At 41.8% G+C, this 22,371-nt stretch overlaps 1 protein-coding gene across 8 annotated transcripts in view; it reads right to left on the bottom strand.

Annotated features, from left to right (window-relative positions):
* The window catches only part of LMAN2L (lectin, mannose binding 2 like), a 47,938-nt gene extending 27,224 nt beyond the window's left edge, over positions 1–20,714 (bottom strand). For 2 of the 8 annotated variants that reach the window (XM_030310486.1, XM_030310489.1), the window contains exons 1-2: positions 18,968–19,057; positions 16,032–16,149 (exon numbers count right to left, since the gene is read on the bottom strand). In XM_030310486.1, coding sequence (XP_030166346.1) covers positions 16,032–16,103 — 72 coding nt within the window. In that variant the 5' untranslated portion in view covers positions 16,104–16,149; positions 18,968–19,057. Of the gene's footprint in view, positions 1–15,157; positions 15,241–16,031; positions 16,150–18,967; positions 19,087–20,238 lie in introns of those variants that run through there. The other 6 variants (XM_032592634.1, XM_032592632.1, XM_032592633.1 and 3 more) reach the window with 6 other exon arrangements.
* Positions 20,715–22,371: the final 1,657 nt, after the last annotated feature.

Here is a 22,371-nt window from a genome sequence, read left to right as displayed (position 1 = left end):
TCTTCTACATCTATCATTTGGAACAAGGGAATTATGAGTATGTTGTCAAGCAGAGTACAGAAACGGGCTTCTGACAAGAACGCTCATCACTTCAGTGAACAATTAGGGAAAAGGGAGTAACAATGCCCTGGGTAGCCCATTTATCGACCCTAGTACGCATGATCAGAAGTTTATGTTGCACCTTTCAAAAGGGTGCCTCAGACAACTGTCCTTAACCGACAGCAGCCTTCCTCTTCCCAAGGCTGGTGAGGCATCCGATTATCCAGGAATAGCCAGAGGGAGGCTGGCCCCCAGCATCACCTGCAGGAGTTTTCCAGTTGCACATACATGTGGGGCTCTCAAAGAGTCTCAGTTATAGGTCTAGAGGGGGGCACAGGCTTATGTATTTTTCAAAAAGCACCACAGACAGTTGTGATATACAACCAAGTTTAAGAAACACTGCACCAGACACAGCGCCCCACACCTTTGGAGCCAGAATCTGTCTACTTCAGCAACTCGTGACACGGCCTTCAACTTTTCACCTCATACTAGTAGTAAGTCTTTAAATGCCCTCTTATTTTCCATGCCCAGTCAGGAGTTCTTAAGTGTTCCTTGGGAAGCCACTAATTTCACACAGCAGCTCATTTTCTTTCCTTGGAAAGCAGCCTATATATAGCAAGAACCAAAGGCTGAAGAATCACTCGGACTCAAGCAGGGTGGTAGTTTCATTCCTAATTTAAGAGTCACTAAAAATTAGGCACTCCTACCTATCATCCAAATGATTATTGACTGTAGGGTGAAGGAATATTTCCAAATTTTTGTACTATGAGGACACTTCAAAAAAAAAAAAAAAAAGAACCCTCTACATGGTAATTGTATCTTCAGCCTACCTTGACTGAAGGGAGACCCATGAACTTGTGGATTTATGGATCCTATGCTAAAACTCCACAGATCCCAAGTACACAAGTAGTGTAAACCACTAGACAGAAAAAGGTGCCCACACGGCCTCTGTAATCAGGGAGACCTGGGTTCTAACTGCAGTTATTATGCCACTCAGGGCTGTATAACCTTGGGTGGATTACATTAGCTCTTTGAGATTCCATTTCCTCCCTGTAAGCAGGCAGAATAACACAGAGCTCACAGGGCTGATCGTGAAGATACAACGAGATATGTAAAGCATTTAGTACAGTGTCTGGCATTCAGGAGGGAGTCAATAAACATTCATTTAATCAAAGACTAATGAATTTCTAGACAGAAACACTATTCACAGGTGCTCATATATAAGCACAAAGCCAGGGACACCTGGGTGGCTCAGCTGGTTAAACGGCTGACTTTTTTTTTTTTTTAAGCAGCTGACTCTTGATTTCAGCTCAGGTCACGCATGATCTCATAGTTTGTGAGATCCAGCCTCACGTCTGGCTCTGCACTGACAGCAGGGAACCCGCATGGGATTCTCACTGTTCCTTTCCCTCTGCCCCTTCCTGGCTCTTGTGCACACCCGCTCTCTCAAAATAAATAAGTTTTTAAATAAATAAATTAATTAAATAAGCACAAAGCCAAATATGCATCTTCTACAGAAGGCCATTGGCTGCCACACACCAGTAAAATCTCCAAAAATATCTTGGGGATTAATGGGTTTGCCTTTTCTGACCTACTAAATATTAAAATAGAACAACCATCTATAATAAATATTTTGAAAAGAACACCAAAAGGGGCGCCTGGGGGCTCAGTCGGTTGAGTGACTGACTTTGGCTCAGGTCATGATCTCACGGTTTTCGAGTTCGAGCCCCGTGTCGGGCTCTGTGCTGACAGCTCAGAGCCTGGAGCCTGCTTCTGATTCTGTCTCCCTCTCTCTCTGCCCCTCCCCCACTCATGCTCTGTCTCTGTCTCAGAAATGAATAAACATTAAAAAAAAATTTTATGAAAAGAACACCAAAAGAGGGGCAACTGGGTGGCTCAGTGGGTTAAGTGTCTGACTTCAGCTCAAGTCACAACCTCACAGTTCATGAGTTTGAGCCCTGCGTCAGGCTCTGCTCTAACAATGTGGAGCCTAGTTAGGATTCGTTCTCTCTCCCTCTCTCTCTCTACCCTCCCCCAGTTGCATGCACACCCTCTCTCTTTCAAGATAAATGTAAAAAGTCGGGGCGCCTGGGTGGCTCAGTCGGTTAAGAATCAGACTTCGGTTCAAGTCATGATCTCAGTTCGTGAGCTCGAGCCCCGCATCGGGCTCTGTGCTGATAGCTCAGAGCCTGGAGCCTGCTTGGCATTCTGTGTCTCCTTCTCTTTCTACCTCTCTCCCACTCACACTGTCTCTCAAAAATAAACATAAAAATTTTTTTTTAATGTAAAAAGTTAAAAAAAAAGAACTATATATTTTCACAATAAACAATTTAGCATTTATGAAAATTCATTTCACTGTTCCTATTTGTTAGACCAGTGAAACTTGTTACCAACCAATATGAGTTCATGAACCTTTAGGAGCCGCTCTCTTAGAGCAGTTTTTTCCAATCTGAGGCATCATGCAGTTGGGTAAGCTGGCCAAGTTTGCTCTCTGGAACATAGACATGAAGAAAAAGAGGGTGAAGAAGAGAGGGAGAAAACAGCCACAACCACTATTGCCAAGATGTCTGCACAATGTTCCTTGAGAATGCCAGTTAGTGGTATGAATGAGAAGAGCTAGCACTCTGTGCCACGCACTGTGCTCAGTCATGTACACGCACCTATTTATTTAATCCCCACAGCTTTAAGGGCTAGGATTAGTATCCCCATTTGACTGGTAAGAAAACTTGTGTAAGTAGTAAAACCAGAATTTGAAGCCAGGTAGTCTGGCCCCAGAACACTGGCTCAGTCACTGTGCTTCCGTATATACTGGTAGAAACCAAAAACCAAAACAACAAAAACCCTAGGTCTCTAATATACCTTGAAACACAGAAATATTAGAGGATGCTTCCAGAGTTTAAAAAAGGAATGAGATGACAACTGAATATGACAGAGAATCTGGGGTTTTCTTTTGCTACAAAGGGCATAGTAGGACAATTGGTGAAAGTTGAGTAAAGTCAGTAGATTAAAAATAGTACTGTTATCACTGCTAAGTTCCTGATTTTAGTCACTGTGCTGTGGCTGTGTAAGAGAACTCATTTGTAGGAAAAACAAGTATTTAGGATTAAGAGAGCATGACAGAAGGCAATTTACTCTTAAATAGTTCCGAAAAAAACTATACACACATGCATGAGTGCATGCACACCCACACACAGAAAGGTAAAAGAAAAGGACAAAGCAAATGTAATGAAACATTATTTGGGGTAATCTAGGTGAAGAACATTCCTGAATTCTTTGTTGTGTTCTTGTAACTTACCTCTAAGTCTGAAACTCTATCAAAATAAAAAATTTTTAAAGATTAATCTGAATCTAGGGGTGCCTGGATGGCTCAGTCGGTTAAACATCCAACTTCAGCTCAGGTCATGATCTCACGGTCCGTGAGTTCGAGCCCTGCATCAGGCTCTGCACCGACAGCTCAGAGCCTGGAGCCTGCTTCAGATTCTGTCTCTGGCTCTCCCTCCCCCTCCCCCACTTGTGCTCTGTCTCTGTTTCTAAAGTAAATAAACATTAAAAAAAAATAGGAAAAAAAAAAAAAAACCATGTTGGGGCACCTGGGTGGCTCAGTTGGTTAAGCATCTGACTCTTGATATCAGCTCAGGTCATGATCTTGGGGTTTGTGGGTTTGAGCCCTACATCCAGCTCTACACGCTACAGTGTGGAGCCTGCCTGAGATTCTCTCTCCCTCTCTCTCTCTCTTCCCCTCCCCTGCTCTCTCTTTCCTTCTCTCTCAAAAATTAATAAACTTAAAAAAATAAAAACACATTATATTAAAACCCACTGACACACACTCTGCTCAATATAATGTAATGTTTTTGTTTTTACAAAGATGTTTGCATGCTTTTTGTTTTAGCCTTTTCTGATTTTTTAAAAATCAGCTTTTATATAAAAATAAGAATTAAAAAAACAAATGCCTCTTCTACAGCATCTCCTTCCACATCCCTATTGGATCCTCCCCTCGGTCACTAGTGGAACACACTGCCGCTTCCACAGATAAACACTTTTCAGACTTTCAAAATGCTGTAAGTCACCTGTCCTTCAGGTCCTTCATCTACTTCACTTTTTACACAGGGATCTGGATGAAGAGGTGACTGGTTAGCTGAGCAATACGACCCTATTCAGTGGGTAACAAGACCAGTGAAATTCTCACATTACTGGGCAGCATGAGAAGGTCCCTACCCTACTGCCCCCAAACTATTACTAACCTATATTACTGACTATATCCCCAAGTCTCAAAGCTTCTTAAATGGAGGACACAGAAACATGACACCTCCAAGCCACTGCCTGCCTGGAAGAACTTCACATTCCTGGAACATTATCCTTATCTCTTAAACTCATGGAATCATTTTAATCCCATGTATCTTAGTTGTGACCCCACTAGAATAAACCCAAATAACATAACTTGAGGACTTCGATAGAGCACTCTAGAATTGGGAAACTCTTTTTTTTTTTAATGTTTGGTTATTTTGAGAGAGAGACAGTGAGCAGGGGAGGAGCAGAGAGAGAGGGAGGTAGAGAATCCCAAGCAAGCTCTGTACTCTCAGCACAGAGCCCAATGTTGGGCTTAAACTCACGAACAGTAAGATCATGACCTGAGCCAAAATCAGGAGCCAGACCTTAACCGACTGAGCCACCCAGGTGCCCTAAAATCAGGAAACTTTAAACTTGAGGTATGCCCGAAACCCAAAACACTTGAGTTATAACCCACCTACCCACATTACAAGTGCCAAGATTTAGAATATTGTCTAATGTGTATGCCTTAATTTCACTGCTACCCATCATTCTGATAGTATGTGACTATTTCTTGTTAATGAGAAGAGGTATCAATTTTCTAGATCTTGTCTACAGTTCTACTTTGGGGAGTCCATAAAACTCCTAAAAACACAGGCAAAATCCTACATCTGCTGCACCTTGCTATGGGCCTACCACTTGCATCATATTGTCAAAACCCAAAGAAAGGTGAAGAACTAACCCAGAGCTAAGTGTCCTCTGGAGCACTGGTTCTTGCTTTCTTCTTCCTCTTTCCCTCTTTCACTGTCTCAAAAAAGAAACATTCTCTTCTCCTCACCTCCACTCAATTCTTCATTCAAAACTGTATGTAGAAAGCCATACATTTCTACTTCCCTTGAAAACTAGCGCTCAGTGTAGCTCAGCCTTGATGCTTAATCACATCTAGGGAACTTGCCAAAATTCCCTGGACCCCGTTTCCAAAGGAGTCTCTCTTTGAAACACTGCCTCACCTAGGACTGAAAAAAAACCTAAGTCACATCCAAGCTGAAGGATAACAAGAGAATTTAAGGTGCTGTGGAGTTCCCTTACTGATTCAAAGATTCTTTCTGACAATAGACAGACCAAGAGGGATCAGTATCTTCATCACTTGAAAGAATGTGTTTTTTAAATGGATGGCATTGTATTATCAATTTTCTTCCAGTTTCAAAAGAGAAAAAACAGTCATCACATTAAGAAAATATGAGAAACACCTCGTAGACTAGACAAACTAGACTTCTAAGCTGGCGTGATCTCGGAAGAGCAGTGAGCTTTTCTTCCTACTCTCTAACCTGCTGTTTCTGCCTCCTGGGGTAAGACCCAAATACAAATCTCACCAGTAAGAATAAGGGCCAAGGCTCAAAGGACTGCACTTCTGTGCTCTCATTCAAGGATAGCCTCTTGTCATCATACTCTAATTTCAACTGAAGGAAGACATTCCTGCTCCAAGACTGCTACTGAGTTCCCTGCAACTTTTCACCAATATCTGGGTTCTCATGAGAAACTGATGACCATCAGCTGATGACTTCATAGTGCCAAGAAAAGATCAGGTCATGTTTCAATCAATGTTTTTTAAAAATAGTGATACTAGGATATAATTCATATACCACATAATTCACCTAAAGACTATAATTCAATGGCTTTTAGTACATTCACAGAATTAAGGTTATGATTACCACAATCAATTTTAGGATATTTTCATCACCCCAAAAAGAAACCCCATGTCCACCAGCAGTCACTCCCCACCCCTACCGCCAGGCAACCATTCATCCACTTTCTATCTTTATAGATTTGCCTATTCTAAACATTTCATATATATGGGATCATACAATATGTGGTCTTTTGTGACTGGCTTCTTTCACTTAGCATAATGTATTCAAGTGTCATTCACATTAGAGAACCTATCAATGGTTCATTTCTTTTTTAATGCTCAATGATATTCCATTGTATGAATATATATTGTTTACTCATCAGTTAATAAAACATTGAGTTGTAACTGTTTTTGGCCATTATGAACAATGTTGTTATGAACATTCATATAACTTTTTGTGCAGACATGATTTCAATTTCTCTTGGGTATATACACCTAGGAGTGGAATTGCTGGATGATATAAACTCTATATTTAGACATTTGAAGAACTGCCCAACTGTTCTCCAAAACAACTGCCCCATTTACATTCCCACCAGCAATGTATGAGAGTTCCAATTATTCCACATCCTTGTCAGCACTTGTTATCCTCTGTCTTTATTTTAGCTATGACTAAATAGCCATGGGTGGGTGTTAAGTAGCATCTCATTTGGTTTTGATTTGTATGTTCCTAGTGGCTAATGATGTTGAGCATTTTTTCATATGTTTATCAACCTTCTGTATATCTTCTGTGGGGAAATACCTATTCGGGTCCTTTGGTCTTTTTTTTTTTTAAGATTTTATTCTCAGGGGCATCTGGGTGGCTCAGTCAGTTGAGTCTGACTTCAGCTCAGGTCATGATCTCACGGTTCGTGGGTTCAAGCTCTGCATTGGGCTCTATGCTGACAGCTCAGAGCCTGGAGCCTGCTTCAGATTTGGTGTCTTCCTCTTCTCCCTGCTCCTCCCAGCTCACACTCTGTCTGTCTCTCTCTCAAATAAAATAAAAGCATCAAAAACAAAAGATTTTATTTTTGAGTAATCTCTACACCCAATATGGGGCTCAAATTCACAACCCCCAGATCAAGAGCCACGTGGTTCACCAACTGAGCCAGCCAGGCACCCCAGCCATTTTTTAATTAGGTTTTGTTTTTTTGTTTTTTTTTTTTTTACTACTGAACTATATCTAGAATATATAAAGAACAAGTCCCTTACCAGATATAGGATTTTCATTTATTTTCTCCCACTATGTGGGTTGTCTTTTCACTTTCTTGATGGTACCTTCCACAATACGAGTTTTTAATTTTAATGAAGTCCAACTCATCTATTTTTTTGTGACTTTTGTTTTCGGTGTCAGACCTACAAAACCACTGCCTGATCTAAGGTCATGAAGAATTAACCCTATGTTTTCTTCTGAGAGTTTTATAGTTTCAGTTTTTACATTCAGTTTTTCAGTTCATTTTGAATTACATTTTGTGTATGGTGTAAGATACAGGACAATTTCATTATTTTGCATGTGGATATCCAGTTGAGTTAGCACCATTTGTTCAAGGTAGTTCTTTCCCCATTGAACTGTCGTGATAGCTTAATCAAAAATCAACTGATTATAGGGGCGCCTGTGTGGCTCAGTTGGCTGAGCATCTAACTTTGGCTTAGGTCACGATCTCAGGGTTTGTGAATTTGAGCCCCACATCGGGCTTGCTGCTGTCAGCACAGAGCCCGCTTTGGATCTTCTGTCCCCTCTTTGCCCCTCCCCTACTCACATTCTGTCTCTAAAAATAAACATTAAAAAAAAAAAATCAACTGATCACAAATGTGAGGGCTAATTTCTAGGTTTTCAATTTTATTCCATTGATCTATAGGTCTATCCTGATGCCGGTACCACACTCTTTATTACCACAACTTTGTGAGAAGTTCTGAAATGAAGAAGTGTAAGTCTTCCAACCTCATTTAAGTTAAAAAAAATTTAATGTTTTTTTAATTTATTTTTTGAAAGAGAGATAGCAAGCTGGAGAGGGGCAGAGAGAGAGAGAGAGAGAGAGAGAGAGGGAGAAAGAGATCCCAAGCAGGCTCTGCGCTGTTAGCACAGAGCCTGGTATGGGGCTCAAACCCACTAACTGTGAGATCATGACCTGAGCCGAAACCAAGAGTTGGACGCTTAACTAACTGAGCCACCCAGGCGCCCTACCAACTTCGCTCTTCTTAATCAGCATTATTTTAGATATTCTGGTTCTCTTGAATCTCCATATTGATTTCAGGATCACCTTGTCAATTTCTGTAATGAAGCCAGCTAGGTTTTTGATAGCTAGGACAAGTGTCAAATCTGGAGACCAATGTAGGGAGTGTCATCATCTCAACAATCTAGTGGACACTTCATGGGAATGCAAGCTGGTGCAGCCACTCTGGAAAACAGTATGGAGGTTCCTCAAAAAATTAAAAATAGAACTACCCTATGACCCAGCAATTGCACTACTAGGCATTTATCCAAGGGATACACGTGTGCTGTTTCAAAGGGACACATGTACCTCCATGTTTACAGCACTATCAACAATAGCCAAAGTATGGAAAGAGCCCAAATGTCCATCGATGGGTGAATGGATAAAGAAGATGTGGTATATAAAGACAATGGAGTATTACTCAGCAATCAAAAAGAATGAAATCTGGCCATTTGCAACTACGTGGATGGAACTGGAGGGTATTATGCTAACTGAAATTAGTCAGAGAAAGACAAATATCATATGACTTCACTCATATGAGGACTTTAAGAGACAAAACAGATGAACATAAGGGAAGGGAAACAAAAATAATATAAAAACAGGGAGGGGGACAAACCAGAAGAGACTCATAAATATGGAGAACAAAATGAGGGTTACAAGAGGGGTTGTGGGAGGGGGGATGGGATAAATGGGTAAGGGGCACTAAGGAATCCACTCCTGAAATCATTGTTGCACTATATGCTAATTTGGATGTAAACTTAAAAAAATAAAAAATAAGATTAAAAAAAAAGATCCAGTGGACACTTCAACAACATGGGATTTAACTGCACAGGTCCACTTCTATGTGGATTTTTAAAATATAAATACAGTACTGTAAACATTTCTTCTTCTTTATGATTTTCTTAGTAACATTTTCTTTTCTCTAGCTTACTTTAAGAATACAACATAGGGGGGGCGCCTGGGTGGCTCAGTTGGTTGGGCGGCAGACTTCGGCTCAGGTCATGATCTCGCGGTCTGTGAGTTCGAGCCCCGCATCGGGCTCTGTGCTGACAGCTTGGAGCCTGGAGCCTGTTTCAGATTCTGTGTCTCCCTCTCTCTGACCCTCCCCCATTCATGCTCTGTCTCTCTCTGTCTCAAAAATAAATAAACGTAAAAAAAAAAAAGAATACAACATACAATACATATAACAGACAAGAAAGTGTTAATCAACACTTTCTGTTATCAGTAAGGCTTCCGGTAAGCAATAGGCAATTAGCAGTTAAGTTTTGGGGGAGTCAAATGTTACATGTGGATTGTTGACTCCATCGGGGGTCACTGCCCCTAACCCCCACACTGTTTAAGGGTCAACTGTACTAAGTTTTCTGATCTATGACATGTCTTTCCACTTACTTAGGTCTTCAATTTCTTTCAACAATATTGTATAGTTTTCAGAGTATACTTTTATTTGTTAAATTTATTTCTAAGTATTTTACTCTTCATGCTAGTATAAATGGAATTGTTTTCTTACTTTCATTTTCTGACTATTCAATGCCAACAGTAAAATTGATTTTTATATGTTGATCTTGTATCCTACAACCTACTGAATTCATTTATTAGTTCTAGTAGTTTTCTTGGGGATTCTTTAATATATTCTATATACAAGATCATGTTGTCTACATATAGGAATACTTTTACTTCTTTCTTTGCAATCTGGATGTTTTTTACTTTATTTTCTTACCCAACTGGCCTGATTAGAACCTCCAGTACAATGTTGAATAGAAGTAACAAGAAGGGATATCCTTTATTCCTGATGTTAGAATGAAAGCATAGTCTTTCACAGTTATGTATACTAGGTGAGGGTTTTTCATAGTTACCCTTTATCAAATTGAAGAAGTTCCCTTCTATTCCTAATTTGTTTAGTTTTTGTTATCATAGAGATATTAGGGGTGCCCCGCTGGCTCAGTCAGTAGAGTGGGCAACTCTTAATCTCAGGTTTGTGAGTTTGAGTCCTACTTTGGGTGTAGAGATTACTTAAAAATAAAACCTTAAAAATAAATAAATACAATAAAGAGATATTAAATTTTGTCAAATACTTTTCTTACATGTATTGATATGATCATATGGTTTTTATCCTCATTCATTTTTTTTTTTTTTTTAAGTAGGCTCCATGACCAACATGAGGCTTCAACGCTTGACCCTGAAATCAAGAGTTGCACCCTCTACCGACTGAGCCAGCCAGGTGCCCCTGTCCTTTATTCTATCAATATGGTCTATCATATTAATTTTCAGATTTTTTTAAGTTTTTACTTATTTATTTAAGTAATCTCTACACCCAACATGGGGCTCAAACTCAGGACCCTGAGATCAAGAGTCACATGCTCTTACAACTGAGCCAGCCAGACGTGCCTTAATTTTCAGATTTTGAAGCAAACTTGAATTCCTAGGATGAATACTATGGTCATGGAATATAATCCTTTTTATGTTGCTGGATTTGGTTTGTTAGTATCTTGTTGATGATTTCTACATCTATATTCATAAGAGATATTGGTCAGTAGTTTTCTTTTCTTGTGATGTCTTTATTTGGTGTTGGCATCAGGATAATACTGGCCTCAAAGAATGAGCTGGTTAGTGTCCTCTCTTATATTTTGTAAGAATTCTTGGGAAGAATTGGTATTAACTCTACTTTCTATGTTTGACAGAATGAACCAGTGAAACCATCTGAACCTAGGCTTTTCTTTGTGAGTCATTTCTTATTACTAATTCAATCTCTTGACCCATTATGGATCTATCCAAATTTCCCATTTTTTTTTATGTTTATTTAGTTATTTTGAGAGAGAGAGCACAAATAGGGGAGTGAGAGAAAGAGAGAGAGAAAGGGAATCGCAAGCAGGCTCCACTCTGTCAGTGCAGAGCCCGACGCAGGGCTCCATCTCACAAACAGTGAGATCATGACCTGAACCGAAATTGAGAGTCAGACGCTTACCTGCCTGAGCCACTCAGATGCCCCAGATTTCCTATTTCTTCAACTATTATTTTAACAATCACTTATGATCTGGCAACCTCACTATGGCACAGGTAGTACCTTGTACTCCCAAATAGTGAAACTCTTGACTCACTCACTTAAATTACAATTCTTACATTGCTGACAAGGAAACTGAGGTTATGTGACTTTTAACAATCTGTCCTGATCTCAGAGAGCCAAGCCTACACTGAACTCCCTCACCTTCTTCTTAGATGCATTACTGGTTGCTAATATTTTCCCAGCATTTCCTCATGAACAAATGTGGTAGCAGGTAAGGTGAACAACAAGGTCATGTGCTCTGGGGACAAAGAAATACGAAACCATAGAAACATTTTACCACTACCTTGAGTGATTTGATGAATTGCTCCACACTCCCTCCTGCCAGCAACTTGTCCTCCTAGTCCAGCACATATTCTACGTAACATGTGCAAGTTTTCAAAAGGTGCCATATCTGTCACCCTCTTCTTATGTACTCAAAAATACTAAGGCAAAATAATGAGACTGCAGTCTGGAATCACACCCTCTATCTGTGTATCACTGACAAATTTTTCAACCTTTCTGCACTTCAGTTTCTTGCCCATAATGTAGAGATAACAATAATATCTACCCCAAAGAGTTGTTATACGTATATAATACACCAAACATATACTATACATAATATACACACAATATATACAATATAATATACAAATAATACATGTACAAGTGTTTGAAACAATACCTGGCACCTTTATGTATGATATCAAAGTAAATCATGCTGCCAACAAAACACACACTTGATTTTACTCTATAAAATAGTTCCAGGAGTACAATTTCTATACTCTGTGCATTAGAATATAAGCTCTAAGAATTGAAATTACATAGGAGATGACATGAGAATAATAAATGTCTCCATTCTCAAGGAAATCAACCTGCAGAAGAAACAATGGAAGGAAGGGAGAAGGTAGAGCATCATAATTAAAAGCACAGCCTCTGGAATCCAGCGGACCTATGTTCAAAATCTGACTCCACCTTACATTGGCTGTTACCTTGAACAAGACACATCTCTAAGCTTCTGTACCCACTGGTAAATGGGGAAAAATAATACTAACCCTAAGGAGTTTTGATCAGGATGAAGGCATTATTTGTAAGTACCTGGCACACAATAGCCACCTAATAAACAGAAACCACTTTTATTAGTTTTCTTAAATTTCATTTTAATAAACAAATTTGATTAACAAGTAAACAACTAATATGGAAACAAGGACCTGATGTTGATCCAAGAGTTCCCAATGCTGGCTACACATGTGACTCACCTGGAAAGCTTTGTAAAAGTCAGGTTGCCTACATGGCACCTAAGACAAACAGAATTATACTCTCCGAGCCTGGGGCCTGGGCATCAGTACTTTTATTTTTTTAGTTTTTTTAACGTTTTTATTTAAAAAAATTTTTTTATTATTTTTAAGAGCATGAGCGGGAAGTGGCAGAGGGGTGTGGGGGGGGACAGAGGATCCCAAGGGGGCTCTGTGCTGATAGCAGAAAGCCCAATGGAGAGCTCAAACTCATGATTCGTGAGATCATGACCTGGGCTGAAGCCAGATGTTTGACTGAGCCACCCAGGCATCCATAATGTTTTTATTTATTTTTGAGAGAGAGAAACAGACAGACAGACACAGTGTGAGCAGGGGAAGGGCAGAAAGAGAGGGAGACACAATCTAAAGCAGACTCCAGGCTCTGAGCTGTCAGCACAGAGCCTGACGCAGAGCTCGAACTCATAAACCGGAAGATCATGACCTGAGCCAAATTTGGATGCTCAACCAACTGAGCCACCCAGGCAACCCTGGAAATCGGTAATTTTAAATGCACTCCAGGCAGGAGTGCCTAGGTGGCTCAGTCAGTTAAGCATCTGACTTTGGATTAGGTCATGATCTCACAGTTCATGAGTTCAAGCCCTACATCGGGCTCTCTGCTGTCAACACAGAGCCCGCTTCAGATCCTCTGTCCCCTCTCTCTCTCTCTCTCTCTGCCTCTCCCCTGCTCACTCTCTCTCTCAAAATAACATTAAAAAATAAATAAAATTTAAAAATACATTCACTCTAGGCAATTCCAATGTGCAGCTGGGAGTGAGAACCATAACAGCTAGCTAGAAAAGAAGTGCTGATTTTTTACCAACTGAAACTAATTTTACTGATTAACATCTACTCTTCTTATGAAATAAGCCCATCAGATCTGCCCTCTCAAATGAAAATTACTATTATCTGATAGTGAAATGGAAGCTAAAAGAATCTGAACAATTTATTTCTGGGAGAAGCAGAGAGCCAGGTTTAAAACTCCAGTCAAGCCCTGAAGCCCATACCTCTTACTCAGATGCACTTCTGACGACTACTATTTCCTCAGCATGACTACAAACCTAGTCATGACATTCTCCTCATTTAAATCCTTTAACACATTTACCCCCTTAGAATAAAATCCAGTCTCCTTAACAGGAACACCTCTCTTCAGAATGTGGCCCAACAATGTGCATGGTGAGAATGAGTCACATACATTTGGATGGCTCTGGTGCTGGTCTGAACAGCCAAACCACTAACCACCCAAGGGGACACTGCTCAATCTCAGTGGCTGGTCAACTTGCCCAACAAGGAACAGTGTGAACACTAAAGAATGCAACGGGAATGGTGGCCCCTGAAGTTGTACAACATGGCAAGACTGCTGGCCTTGTTTTTCTTTCTAGCCTCCTCTTTCTCTGATCCCTTTTTTCCCCTCATTCTCTGTCCCTTCTCTCACTCTATCACCTTTAAACACGCTTTTCCCTCTGCATGGAATACTGGTTCCTACTTCTGCAGACTTCAATGTAAATGTCACTTCGTGGAGGAAATCTTTTCCACCACCACTACTACCACACTGTCCCACTCCAAGTTAGATGCACCTCTGGGTCTCCTACGGTGCCCCATAGTTCCCCATCGGCATTCTCACACATCAGTGGTACTGAGTGCAGGGACCAATGCTGATCTTGCTAACTTCCCCCACCTAGAAAGTGCCTGATGTATGGTGGCTTGAGGAGGAGCCTAGAGGCAACATGGAGAAGTTACTCTGTAAGTGTCTCACAACAAAAGGTTACTCTCCTAACTCAGGTCTCACGTTCCACCTCCCTCAGGGGAACTCCATGGGCAATGTCAAAAATTGTTGAATCTGGGTATTGCATATACGATGATGTATTCTTCCAATTTTTTAAATAAGTTTGATATTTTTCATATAAAGCTTTTAGGGAAAAAAATAAAGTGAGTGCTGTCTGCATCCCTAATCCTGCCTTTCTTGCTATTATTTAGCTATAGGATACCCACCAGCAACCTGTCACCATCATTTTCCTACCATCTGATGGCAGGGCCATCAGGCAAAGACAGTACAAACCTACTGGCAGTCTGAGAAAGTAGTAAAGAACCCTAGGGTCAGCCAACAAAAAGCAAGAAGCTTTTGCCAAAAGCCAGATACTGGATTGCAATGAAATGCTAGGACTCCATCAATTTCCTTTTACCACCTTTCCTACAGGAGAGCAGAATTGCTGTTCAGGCCTAAAAACAGGAAGAAGAAAAGGATGCTCGAAAGAATGAGCAAGCTGCAGAAGAGAGTAAAGTGGTGATCTATTAAGTCAGGGGAGCTGGGTTATATAAATTCAGCTGGCTCTGGTGCCGGCCTAGTAGCCAAATCACCAACCAGCCAAGCAGGCTCAATTCCAGCAGCTACCTAACGTGCACAAGAGAACAATGTTAACACTAAAGAAAAAGCCCCCAATCACGACAGTCATTCCCAAAGGTCTGTGTACCATAAACAATTCTTTCTAGAAAACGCTGACAAGGATATTAACTTTTCAAATTCAATAGATGAAGGAAACAGAACCAAACCCCTCATATTCTATCCCCTGTTCCATCACGGACATCCCTGAGGCAAAGGACTGTGATGTCAGTGCAGCTGACCTAAGCTCTGACACTTGCCATTTACCTCTTGCTGCTTCTCCTCATTGGGGTACGTGTCTACAAATACTCCCAGCCCCACAAATTTGTCCATGTTTCCAAACACAGGCCCTAGAGAGAGAGAAGAGATGATGAACAATGAAATAAAGCCAAGAGTTGATAAAGGAATAATATATCACTATGATGGAGGAAAAAGTAAAATTCAAATGACTGACTCCCAGGCCTCTTTTTAAGAAGAGAAAACATATGTAAAAGCACCCAGCAAAAGTGCATGGCCTGTAACAAGCACCCAACAAAATCTGTAGCTGTTTGGTATTGAAGGCAGGGGAAGAGAGAAGGCCACTGCAACGTTGTTTAGCACCACAGCTGCTCCCTGGTCCAAACTGGTTGCTAAGGCGCCCCTAAAGAATTCTGCTTCACGAACGCTTGGTGACAACTATGCCCCTGAGAGAGAGCTGAATTCCCAAATTCCACTTCTTGTTGCAAAAGAGATCAGGTCAAATCAGGTTGAGTTTGCCATGTCCTTGGAGCAATGGCTCCCACACAACTCCTGACTCAAGGAGTTCTAAGATCATACAATGCACATGCTCGAAAGAAATCAGCTCACCCAATTGGCAGTGCTCTGGAAAGCCAGCACTTTCACCCGGCCAACAGGCCACGTGGCCTCAAAGGGAAACCGGAAGGAACTAATAAGCAAGAAATTGTCCCAGGATGAGTCAAGTTCAACTGCTTTACTAGGAGTCAGACCCCATTCTAGAGACTAGATAGGCCAGTGTTTATCCACAGACATCAAGGGAGTGGCAAACTGCTGGCACTGTGGGCACATACCCTTCTCCAAAAGAGGGCATGTGAGAAAGCAGGCCTGTCACACCCCACACAAGAGCAACCCAGGGTCCCAATACCTGGCTGCATCCGATCCTTTGTGTACCAGATTGCCAAGCCATCCCCATGCAGATTCTTCTTCCCTTGTCCATGAATTCTGAAGTGTACCTGCAACTCCCAGTCTCTCAGGAAACATGGCTGAGGAGAAAAAGACACTGGAATCAATGAAGAGTGTGAAATGTGAAACCCCTCAAAGCCCTCGCCAGCAGTCTAGAGACTGGGAAAACACAAATGAAGGTAACATGAGGTGAAGGGTTGAAACTGAAATCTATGACTTGCTAAGTGCTAAAATTAAACAGGTTGAGCTGTTCAACTGTATATGATATTTAATATGGAAAGTGAATAAACCTCCCAATTATCCTCAGTATCTCCTAATAGAAACAGGATAGTACTCAAATTTGAAAAAACAAGAGACTGCCAAGTTAGACTACTGTGATCCTACAGCAAAGCATCTCAGCCTATAGAGTACAGGTGGCTGAAGTGACACTCATTTGCAACTTGAGCTCACACCTCTGACAGAGAGATTCTAAAAAGCCTGGATTTCAAGAAAGGTCAAAGCTTCATTCATTACAGAAAATAAAAAAAGCTAAGCCATTATACAAAGGTTTTCAGGACTAATTAGCAGATATGTGAACAACCCTAATTAGCTAGACTTGTCCTTATGCCAAGCTGAGGGGCAAGCCAGAATTCCCCAAGAAGGAGTAAGTTACAGTCTCCCAAAACATCATGCCCATGATCAAGAGGCATAAATGCACCAAAGGAGACCACCATCCCCATCACAGGGACAGCTTTTGGTGGAAACATGGAGGTGGGTACTAATCAGACTCCTGTGTTTCTTGGGGTTTATTTTGTTTTTTTCTTGAATTGTGTACCAAAAGCTTGCAAAAATGCAGAAGGAAGTAAGTGGATGGTTAAGTGCTCTAAATAGTTGAACACTTTCAAGAGAAAGCAGAGTAGGTATCTGGTTTAGAGAGGCTCCTAATTAAAGGTCACTATGAAGAAAGAAAGGACGGAGGAGCAGATAGACCAGCAGGGTTCAGGCAGAGTCTCTCCAAATAGATTGTTCTGGCTCTTGAGCAACATACTGCTAGATCATTTTTAGTATTCATTTTTAATTTCTGGGAAATCTTCCAAAAGTGTTAGTATTAGGAATACACAGTCAAATGAAAGGGGTGAGGTTACTTCTGAATTCACCAAAGAATCTGTAACTCCAATAGCTTACCCTACCCTGATGATCCCAGTCCCTGTGTTGTCATTCTGTGTTCTCCTCTTTCTGTTCTTGCACTTAGATATCAAGACAAGAATGAAATTCAGTGGCAGGAAGCTCCCCCATAGCCAGTGGGTATTATCCCCCTGGGACAAGGGCAGGGCCAGAGAAGTTCACACTGAGCCAAGAGGTGTCTGCTACTTATCCTCGGTCTCCTCTAGCACAGTGCCACACACTTTTGCTCAGGGCTATGTCTAGCACTGGTTCTGAAACTTGGCTATACATTAGATTCACCTAGGGAGTTTTTAAAAATTCCCATGACCACAGGCATCAACTCCAATGGACAGCCAAATTTGAGGACCACTGTTCAAACAAACACATCCTATTCAAATAACTCAGAAACAACCCCAAAGCTCATTCTGATAGATAACAACAACAACAACCCACAGTATCAGAGAATCTGAAAAAGGGCAATATAACTAGATCCTAAACTAGAACGGCTGCTAAAAGAGTTATGTAGAAGCAGCTAGCAAGACAGCAGCAAAGTATCAAGCTCTAGACATAATCGTTTAGTAACCCAGAGACCTCATCAATGAAACTTACATGTAACAGATACATAATGTAACAGGGCACATTTCTGTAACCATTTTAACTTTCTAAGGCTCTTTCATATCTATTGTCTTATTTTATTCTCCCGATAACCCTAGTGGGCATGTAGAAGGTATTATGAAGCTCATTTGGCGGATGGAGAAACTGAAAACAGAATTAAGTAACAGCCAAGGGCTCACAGTGGATCTGTGATACAGCTAGATCTAAAACCTAATCAAGGCTGTCAACTGCCAGCCTTTTGCTTCTTCTACCAGAACACACCACCCTGCACTCTGTCCAAGAACAAGAGCAACACTACAATCTGGGTTAAGAGGCCAGCTTGTGCAAACAGCTCGTGTAGAAACTTCTCTTAACCCTCTGCTCTGTTAGAATTCTTTGCCACATAAAATGAACAGGGAAAAGAGATAGTTCTTTTTTCTGAGGTTCACTTATCTATAATCAATGGGGAAAAAAAAACCATGAAAAAGTAAGTTCTTAGCTTATGAGAACCCAAGAGAAAGTATTAAAGGATGCCAAGGTCATTCCCAAGAGTAAAGGGAAAGAGCCCTGGAAAGCAAAAAGAAAGCATCATCTTACACTTATACAAAATCACAGTGCAGCCACACCAGGAATACTGCATTCACTTCTTGCCGCCATACCTCAAGGAAGACAATGTAGCTAGAAAAGGTCCAGAGAAGGACAAAAAAAAAAAAAAAAAAAAAAAAAGACCAAGGGCTCAAAGTGGCTTTCACATGAAAATAAAATTTAAAATTAAACTCTTCAAAGTGAAATAGCAAGGGCGAATCCTGGGATGAAATTTAGGATACATTTAAAAGAGCAGTCTTCTACTTTACAAAGTAACTAAATGTGAGTTATTAAGAGTTATTAACCTCCAAGAAGTAATACTATCAGGTCAATAGGGAATTAAAGATACTTCAGAAAACAGAATCAAAATGGATTATTTCCTATAACTGGGGCAATCAAGAGCATTTCCCTACATATCTGATACCATTATGAAGGTCATCATATTCTCTGAAAAAATTCCTGAAATCCACAGAAGACAGAACCCTGGGGATAGACAGTAAAATTAAGTCAATATGCCACTGGTGAACTTTTTAGGACTTTGTGGGTCAGCGACACAGGAGGGAGAAAGATTCTTACCACCCGGTTCCACAGGGCACCCTGTTTACTTTGCATATCTGGGGTAAGGCGGATATATTGGGTCATCACCATGGCATTGCCCATCAGATTCCACAGTGAGGAACTGCCTGTGCCCACACCTACAGGGAGGAAGTAGATCAGTTCATACTCTTCAGCACCAACCCATTCAGAAACCACCAAGGACCATCCTAAAGCTGGAGTCATCATCTTTTGCTACCTTTCCCGACACTCAATCTCCTATATCTGTCATTCATAAATCTCAAATCCTTACCACCTTGACAGCTTCCTTTTCACAAAGCCCTTCTCAGGTGAAGACATCACAGCTATCACTTTGTCCATGCCGCAAAAACCACAGCTCAAACCCATTCCTCCCATTTTATACTTAAGTAAACCTTAGCACCATAAAAAAAAAAAAATTTCCCCAGTTCTACCAAAAAGAGCTTGACCCTCAGGCCTCTGGTGCTTAATCACATTATTTCTTTAAACAATTGAAGTGTGAAGGTACTGCTCCCAGGACCTCAGGCTATACACCTCATGAAAGTGATAATTTTTGTGTCAGTGAGACAGCACAGATGAGGCACCTGAAGCATCTGATGAGTTAATAAATGATCACTTAGCAGCCGTGTACACACTTGCACTTTGAGTTTTTGTCTGCTGTCCCACACTCCAGTGGGGAAACAGACTTGTGTTTCTGCACTGATTTGGTCTTCTTTGTAACTTAACTAATATAAATCTTTTGGTTGATGAGCTGTGCCTAAAAGTCTATGAGCCCCAAACAGAGCAGCCTCTTTGATCAACAGGGCTCCTGGACTGGAGAACAGGTGTTTTAACCGGCAACAGAATTTTATCTTCTTTCTCAGTCCAGCCAAGTTCTACCCTAGTTCTGCCTCCTGCTTTATTTCTAGCACATCCACAACTCCATCCGGAGACCTGCTCTTTGCTAGTGGCCTTCAATCACTTTCCACCATTTGCAGTTCCATCCTTCCCACATTCCTCCTATCGAACTCCCCTTTGTCCAGGCCTAGCGCTTGTGGCATCCGAGCCCGGCTTTGATCTGCTGTAAACTTCCAAAACAGGGTCGGGGGAGGAGGGGAGCTGACCCCTGCCCTTGCGACCCGTGGATCCCAAACGCGGCGAAGTCCCCGTGGGCCCCCACCCACCGCCGGCAGTTCCCTTAGGGCCACGAAGCCTTTCACCACCCCGGTCTCTACCGATGAGCTCAAGTCCGGAAGCCCTCCCCGTGCACGACCACCTCGCCCGGGGTGCCTCACCCTGGTAGGGCTTCGACAGCGAGTGTTCCCGTTTCAAGTACTCGAAGGTTTGACCCGCCCCGACTTGCCGTGGCCCCTGCCCAGACCCCAACAAAAGGAGAAGGAGCAACATCCTGGACCCATTCCAAGCCGACAAACGCCGCCGCCACCGTTGCCACCACCCTGAGGGTCCCAGAGTCGCCGCCATCTTTCCCACTGCCGTCCCTTCATTAAAAGCCCGCCCCGTTGCCCAAGCCATTAGCCCAGAGAACCATCTGCCCCGCCTCCCATTGGCTCTCGTCGAGCCCCCGCCCCCGCAGGTGAGCATCTCACCGATTGGCTGGCTTCGAGATCAGTTGCCTTGCCAACCTAGGGAGGGGGAGTGGCCTAATGCCTGGATTCCCTTATTGGCGTTTGTCCTGCGGTCCACTAGGCCTGCTGGGATACGTAGTGATTTCCATTTTGTCTCAGCGTTCTAGAGTAAATTTAAAGAGATAAAATGTTTCTCCCAGTTTCACACAGACGTTCTATCCTCTCTGCCATAGTACCTTCGTGTCTATGCGGAGTTATCCGTCAGGATGTAAAACTGAAAGGAGAAATAGACAAATCCACAATTACTGTAACTGGGCAATTATTAGGAAAACTATCAAATTTATAAAAGACTTTGAACACAACAAAGAACTTGACCTGATGACATTTATAGAAACTCCACTCAACAACAGCAAAAGACACATTCTCTTCAAGTGCAAAAGAAACATTTACCAAGATAGCTGGGCAAAACAAAACAAACACCTCCACAAATTTAGAAGAAATGAAAGCACACAAAGGATGTTCTATCATGATGGAATTAAGCTAGAAATAACAACTGAAAGATTTCTGGGAAATCCTCAAATATTTGGAAATTAAACAACTCACTTCTTTAAAAAAATTTTGTTTAATGTTTATTATTATTTTTTAAAAGAGGGGCGCCTGGGTGGCGCAGTCGGTTAAGCGTCCGACTTCAGCCAGGTCACGATCTCGCGGTCCGTGAGTTCGAGCCCCGCGTCAGGCTCTGGGCTGATGGCTCGGAGCCTGGAGCCTGTTTCCAATTCTGTGTCTCCCTCTCTCTCTGCCCCTCCCCCGTTCATGCTCTGTCTCTCTCTGTCCCAAAAATAAATAAAAAACGTTGAAAAAAAAAAAATTTAAAAGAGAGTGTGAGCAGGGGAGGGCAGAGAGAGAGGGAGACATGGAATCTGAAGTCGGCTCCAGGCCCCTTAAACAACTCCTAAATAACCCATAGAGGAGTAGGAAGTACTGAAGGACTGTAGTGAGTCTTCTAAGAAATGGAACAGGATTATCAATCCTTTACCTGGGTGGCACAGCAGGACACACAGGACCTGAAACCAAAAGAGTGAGGTTCAGGGGCACCTGGGTGACTCAGTTGGTTGAGCGTCTGACTTAATTTTGGCTCAGGTCATGATGGCATGGTTTGTGAGTTCAGCTCAGGTCGTGATCTCACAGTTCATGAGTTCAAGCCCCACATCTGGGTCTGTGCTGACAGTGTGGATCCTGCTTCAGATTCTCTCTCCCTTTCTCTCTGCCCCTGCTCCACTCATTCTCTCCGCCCCTCTCTCAAAAATAAACATTAAAAAAAAAAAAAAGTAGGGTGCCTGAGTGGCTCAGTCTGTTAAGCATATGACTTCGGCTCAGGTCATAATCTTGCAGTCCATGAGTTCAAGCCCTGCATTGGGCCCTGTGCTGACAGCTCAGAGCCTGGAACCTGCTTCAGATTCTGTCTCCCTCTCTCTCTGCCTCTCTCTCTCTCTTTCTCTCTCTCTCTCTCTCAAAAATAAATCAACATTAAAAAAAAAAAAAAAAACAGAGTGAGGGTCATCCAGCTTCCCACCTTTTCCTCACCATTTCCATCACCCAACCAGTAAATAATTATTTTATTGCTAATTATTTCACAAAGCCATCACATCCTTTTCATCCCCTGCTTTGTCTGTCTCCCAAACCACAACTGTTATTCTGGTCACCATCATCCACATGGTCCCCCAAGTAAACCATCTAGCCATGTCATTTCCTGAATGTCAGGGTTAAATGAGTTGATACTGGTAAAGCTCTTAGAGCAGTGGCTGGCATGTAGTAAGCACTATATCATCATCATCATTATTA

The sequence above is a fragment of the Lynx canadensis genome, chromosome A3, assembly GCF_007474595.2.
Source record: "Lynx canadensis isolate LIC74 chromosome A3, mLynCan4.pri.v2, whole genome shotgun sequence".
NCBI lineage: Eukaryota > Metazoa > Chordata > Mammalia > Carnivora > Felidae > Lynx > Lynx canadensis.
This window is presented reverse-complemented; position numbering and strand designations above follow the sequence as displayed.